Source organism: Pseudopodoces humilis, chromosome 1 (genome assembly GCF_049639895.1).
Source record: "Pseudopodoces humilis isolate 2021_Gansu_Grassland_sample_001 chromosome 1, ASM4963989v1, whole genome shotgun sequence".
Taxonomy (NCBI): Eukaryota; Metazoa; Chordata; class Aves; order Passeriformes; family Paridae; genus Pseudopodoces; species Pseudopodoces humilis.
The window spans coordinates 50,711,988-50,718,006 of record NC_142200.1 but is presented as its reverse complement, the minus strand read 5'-3'; the positions used below and the strand labels follow the sequence as shown (position 1 = coordinate 50,718,006).

The following is a 6,019-nucleotide window of genomic DNA, read 5'->3' as shown; positions in this document are numbered from 1 at the left end:
TTTTCCTCAATAGTTTCAATTCTGAATGAGGTCAGGAAGATATTCCTGTAGTAAAAGTAGGAGCACCTTCTCCTTCCACAGGTACCTAACAAACTAAAAGTGAAAAAAAAAAAAAAAAAAAAAAAGGGAGAGGGCAGGAACTACATATTAATTTGCTTTACTGTGCTTGAGTTACTATTTATTCTAAACTGGCACTAGCAGTGATGTGCAGATGGAAGGATCCAGCTGTCCACAGTCCTGTTTGCCCTCTGCCCCAGGAAATGCTCCTGGACATTCACACAAGAACAAGGAAAAAGTTCTCTGTGGTAGCTCACCTGGTCATTAAAAATCAGTTCAAACCAAGGATTTTAAATTCTGAGTAACCAGCTCTCCTGCCCAAGCATCATTTCCTTCAGAAATAATTTCACAGACATCAGATCCCAAGCATTCTTGAATTATTTACGGCCTGGAGGGTAACAAATCTTTTTCATGAATATCTGTAACCTCATACTAATAAATAATTAACTGTCTGCTCAATAACAGTACTAAGAATAAAAAAGCATTAAATTTCACAACATGGACAAATTTTTTTGTAACTTTTCTGTTGAGTCTGCTTATATATTCCAGGAATGCTAAGGTTTGATGTATCAAGTGTTCCAATACTAAGAAATTCCAACTAATAACATGACCAATAAAATTTATTAAGTATTATATTTACAACTATTTACATATCCCTTCTAGAGGTTAATATTAAAATAGACAATATACAATTTAAGAATTTTAATTCAAAGGCATTTTGTTGGAAAAAATAGGCTCTATTACGAGACCACCATATAAGAGCAAAAGGGTTGGGTTTTTTGTTTTACACAAAAATATTTTCAGAATAGGAAGTCGTAGGTATGGCATTACAACAGCAGACTAATATGAAGTATGATTTTGTAAGTATTACAACAGTTTAGGTATCAGTTATTGAGGGGAAGGAGTTCAGAGTCCTGTGGAGCATGCAATACAGTTCAATCCTTTTACAGTTATGGTGATGAAACAAGCAGCTAAATCAAACGCATGCCATACGAAAAGGAACTGCCAACCAGGAACACACTACACTTAATAAAAACAACAACTTTGGTCCAATAAAACATTAGACAAAAACAGTTTTACAGTTAAAATATCTGTTTTATACAGGTTTGAACATTAATTACAAGACTATTTACATTTGCACAATATGTATAAAATAAATTATTTAAAAATGAAGACAATATTACATCTTTTTCCAAAAAGAAATCTGTACAGTAATTTACAAAACATAATAAGATTGATAATTTTCCTCCAAGTCTTACACTTTCTTCCACGGGCTTTCTCATCATTCTTCTGTGGGAGTTCAACTGTTCAACTGTTACTGAAGTTTCATAATACAAAGCTTTATAGCAGATTTTAAGTATCATTTGCTTTTTGGTGGATGTTTTAGTTATTAACAGCTTCCAGCGCTGTAAACTCACCAGGTTTTGTCATCTTTTTCAGCAATAAGCTCTAAAGCTACAGGCAATTTTAATAAACAGATAACAGCAGTTACTGGAAATCTGAACTTAAAATTAGCATCCATCTTCTGTGTTTGAACAACTGTCTGTGCCACACGTCTCTGTAGGAACACCTGAATTATTGAGAAAGGTGGTGTTCCACAGAATTAAGTGCTGTCTCAAAAGTAAAATACCTTTGTGCATCACTGCACCTCAGTCTCTAGCTGTCCACGGGGAGGGGAGAGCCAGATGGTGCTGGTTGTCATATGGGTGTCAATTCAAAGTCATCATTAACATCAACAAGAGGAACATAAAACTCTTGAATTTCATAAATGCTGATGGATTTGTATGTAGCAGGATCAAGCTCTTGCAGTTTAAGCTGCCACTCCAGTCTCTGCACCGCGTTCAGCGCTGCTGCTTCGTGCTGCTGCCTCATCAAAAGGCACGTCTGGTTTAAAATCGAGAAAGAAGTTATTGAAATATTTGAAAAAATATTGCAACAAGTTCAAACACAGGAATTATCTCTAATAGCCTCTCTGGTGATAGTAAATAATACTAAATAATAATAAATAATTCCCCTAGTATATATTTAGAAATTTGCAGAATATTCCATTACACTACATGGCAACTAAAGTCAGTTTTTTTCTATACTGATAGACCTTCCTTTGTGTTGCACCCACAAAAGCCCATGATACTGCACATAAATCTACTATATATTCATCTCATCTTCATAATGACATTAATTTTGGTTTGTTTTGTTTTCAAAGTGGAAAGACCAAGGAGTGTACCTTTAATTTGTCAAACTTATCATCAACGTCCTGCAGCCATGACATGAACTGTCTCGCATTAAATCGATCCCTCACCGATGCTTTGCTGTCATCAGTCTGCAAAAATCAAAAATTTATTCAAAATCGATGATTCAACCTTAAACATACTTTAAAACACAAAACCTACTCTGTGGAACATAAACAATCCCACAAACAGTGCTTCCCATGGAAAAACAGATTCAAAGTACAAAGGTATATAAAAGTATAAATGTTGACCCAACACTTCCACTGTGAGCCAGCTGCCCACTAAAAACAGCTATTTTCAGATTCCCTCAAGCTATTTACTGGTTTTGAAATCCAGAGTGGGAAGCTTAAAGATTTATACCTTAAAGTCTTAACTAATAAAGTCAGATCCTTCCACAAAATTACTGTCTCTCTTTTTTCTCTTCAAAATTCAGTAACAAATCAAATCAATAGCCTTCAGGGAAAAGCAAAACATTTCCTTTATTAATAAGGAAAACTTGAGCAGCCTGGTTTAACTGACTACACAAGTACTGAATGCAATTACAAAAATATTTTTTCCATCACAATCCCCAAAAAGAGATTAAAAAAAGTGAGCAGACCTGTCTTACGTCCTGCTTAATGAAATAGTTTTTTTTTTTTTTTTTTTTTAAATTCCAACCATTGCATAAGGATTTGGAATGTCACATCTGCCCACTCTGAGAAACTAGATATACTCTATACATAGTCCTAAAGCCAGACTGTGCCAATCTAACATTTCAATAATAACCACTAAATACAAGAAGCTGCTGTTCCTCTTTCAGGGAGAAGACACTGCAGGAATTTGTACACTGTAGCAGAAGGAACAGAAGCCAAATCAAATGCACCATGATTGACCCTTCTACAGCACAAAATTAGTACTTGCTAATGGGGTAACAGGAATATGGCAGAATGCATTACAACACAATGTTTTCTTATGCATCTACATTCTTCCCGTTAAACAGATTTAAATCAAACCATCCAAAGTTGGTAGTATAAAAATTTATTTAAACTACATTAAAAAATTATTTAATAATTTGCTGAAAATTATATGTAATGTAATTTCCTAAGAAAAATTACCATAGACTGAAACACAAAACCACTGAAGCAGTGAGGGGAAAGGACAGGCATTTTATTACTGCTCTTGCTATTATACAGATGGTCCAAAAAATGGCAATACTTGGGGGAGACACACAACACCTCAGTATCTCTTCCAACAAGGATTCCTTTTGTTTCACAAAATTCAGATACAGAATCAGCTTACTTAAAACAAATTGTAAAATGTTAACTACAAAATTGCAGTTATGTGCACAACTCATGTACTCCTCATCTCTGAAAAGCTCAAGGCCTATGAATTGGAGCAGAAATAAAGCAAAGGATATTTGGAATTTTAGAAAAGAAAAATTTTTGCCCTGTCAGTTAGAAGTACTAAGGAAACAATGCTTTAAAAATTTATCTGTGTAAGCGGGACAACAATACAATCTCCATAAACTGCTATCTCCTGCTGAATCACCTAGTTGGGCATAGCTCTAGTTCTTTAAAGACTGGGGAAAAATGTAGTAATTGACTGAAGAAACACTGGAAGCTGTAATAATTCTATAAAGAGCTCCAGAACTAATGTAAAATCTCCCATATGTTAGAAATATATGTGTTTCATTTTAAAATGCCCAACATCCAATGCATCAACACTTCTATTACACCCAAAACATCAACATTTCCTCCTTGCATTACGTGCTTCTCTCACAGTCACTGTAACAGGTGTTGAACGATGGTTCTGTGCTTGTTGGAAAAAGTGTCCACAAAATACCAACACCATGAGATTATTTTATCTTAGAGATACAGCTGCAGCCAACTTTTGAGTGACAGTCCATACAACATACACAGATTATGAAGCACATTGCTTATTTTATGTTTTAATCAGGACTAAATACCCATATTGAACATGTAAATAACATGGCACAAGAAAGTCATGGAGCCTAAAGTAATTTTGAAAAAGGTTATTTCATCTGGTAGCATTTAACATTTCACTGTTGGTCATCTGTTTTTTATGGTACAATTCTAGTGACTGCCTTGTACAGAGGAGGAAAGTATAATGTGGATATGTCCACAAAACATTTCCAAATTTTATAAATTAATTTCATCACTTCACACACTACTGCATTCCAATTATCTGGATTACTGATAGGTGTGGTCTTCTATGCTGGTAATTCTTTGCTCTTGTTTAAACTGTATTTGTAAGCTTCAAAAACATGTTCTGTTTATGACTCAAATATGTTTTCTTGTAAAAAAATCAGCAGAGGAATTTTCTTATTTTATCCTTCTCATAATTCCTGAAGGTGAAAGAAAAACAGACACGGTACAAACAGAAAAACCACATACATACACCTATATCCTCCTATTACTGCACACCCATTTGAGGCCCTATTTAGTGGGCATAATCTTAATTCCAGGCAAATCAATGACAATTTTGCTGTGGGAACAGAATTCTCTCCAAATGATTGAGCCAGGCAAGCCAGACCTTTTGTCTGAAGATGTGAAGGACAAATCTTTACCTGAGCATCCAGAGGCACATTGTACACCTCAGCATCCAGCAGCACAGTGCAGGCACTGAAGGGCAGAGTTTGATTAGCCAAGGTCCTGGCTGCTCGGTAGTGAACACGTAGAACCTCTTGCTCATTAGAGACAATAAGCTTTTCCTAATTAAGGTATCAACATATAAATACGTATTTAGTAAGTTAAGCATTCAAAATAATGTCCGCTAATTTTAAACATTTCTTTTTAGGGTTTACACTTTTGAACAGTGTGAGAAATGGGCTGCTGAAGGTAGGAGAGATCGTTCTTCTAATCAAATCTGAAATTTCAGTTTAATGATGCAGAGTGTCCTGTGGATGTCAGAGGCGAGAACACCTCCTTAGCCCCAGCCTCCACTGAAGGCTGAATACTTCCACTTACTGAGGCAAGTTCTGGTTAATGAGGGTGGTCGAAGATGAAAGGTAGGAGGAGCATAGGATTGGGATACAGATTTGTGAATGTTAAGTGTATGAAGCCTTTTACTCTAGGCACAGTGGCCAAGCAAATTGAAGCAGAAATATTTTCAGGAAAATTTTTTTTAAACAACATGCAATATCTCCCTAAATTCACAGCTCCATAAATATTCTTTCCTAAACTGAGACAAGAAAAATACAACTCACTTGACAAAGCTTGACTTACAGTTGTATAAAGTGGATTTCATTTGAAGAACAGCCCATGTGAGCAAAATAACTATGAATATGCACATTTTTTTAAGACACAGAAGAATGTTTGTATGTGTTTACTGCTCTGCAATAAAATAGCTCTAATTTTTATCAAAATAAAAGAAGGTGGATTATAATAATATATTTCCTGTTTTTCAGAAGACAGGGAAAGAAGCACCTCTCCTTTGCTTAGAACCATAGAGTCTGGGTTGGAATGGACCTTAAAGATTATATAGTTACAACTGTTCAGCCATAGGCAAGAACACCTTCCACTAGACCAGTTTGTTAAGGGCTCCACACAGCCTGGCCTTGAACACTGCCAGGGATGGAGCATCCACAGCTTCCCAGGGCAAGCTGTTCCAGTGCCTCACCACCCTCACAGTAAGGAATTTCCTTCTTAATATCTAATCTAAATCTCTCCTTTTCTGGTTTACAACTGTACCTCCCCTTGTCTTATCACTATTTGCTTGTGTTAAAAGTCACCTTC

General features: G+C 35.6%; 1 protein-coding gene across 5 annotated transcripts in view; it reads right to left on the bottom strand.

Moving 5' to 3' along the window:
- Positions 1–659: 659 nt before the first annotated feature.
- ANKRD12 (ankyrin repeat domain 12) overlaps positions 660–6,019 on the bottom strand; it is a 58,506-nt gene continuing 53,146 nt past the window's right edge. For 4 of the 5 annotated variants that reach the window (XM_014255956.2, XM_014255962.2, XM_014255969.2 and 1 more), the window contains 3 exons: positions 4,852–4,995; positions 2,282–2,377; positions 660–1,941 (listed from right to left, as the gene is read on the bottom strand). In XM_014255956.2, coding sequence (XP_014111431.2) covers positions 1,756–1,941; positions 2,282–2,377; positions 4,852–4,995 — 426 coding nt within the window. In that variant the 3' untranslated portion in view covers positions 660–1,755. Of the gene's footprint in view, positions 1,942–2,281; positions 2,378–4,851; positions 4,996–6,019 lie in introns of those variants that run through there. The other variant, XR_001331755.2, reaches the window with a different exon arrangement.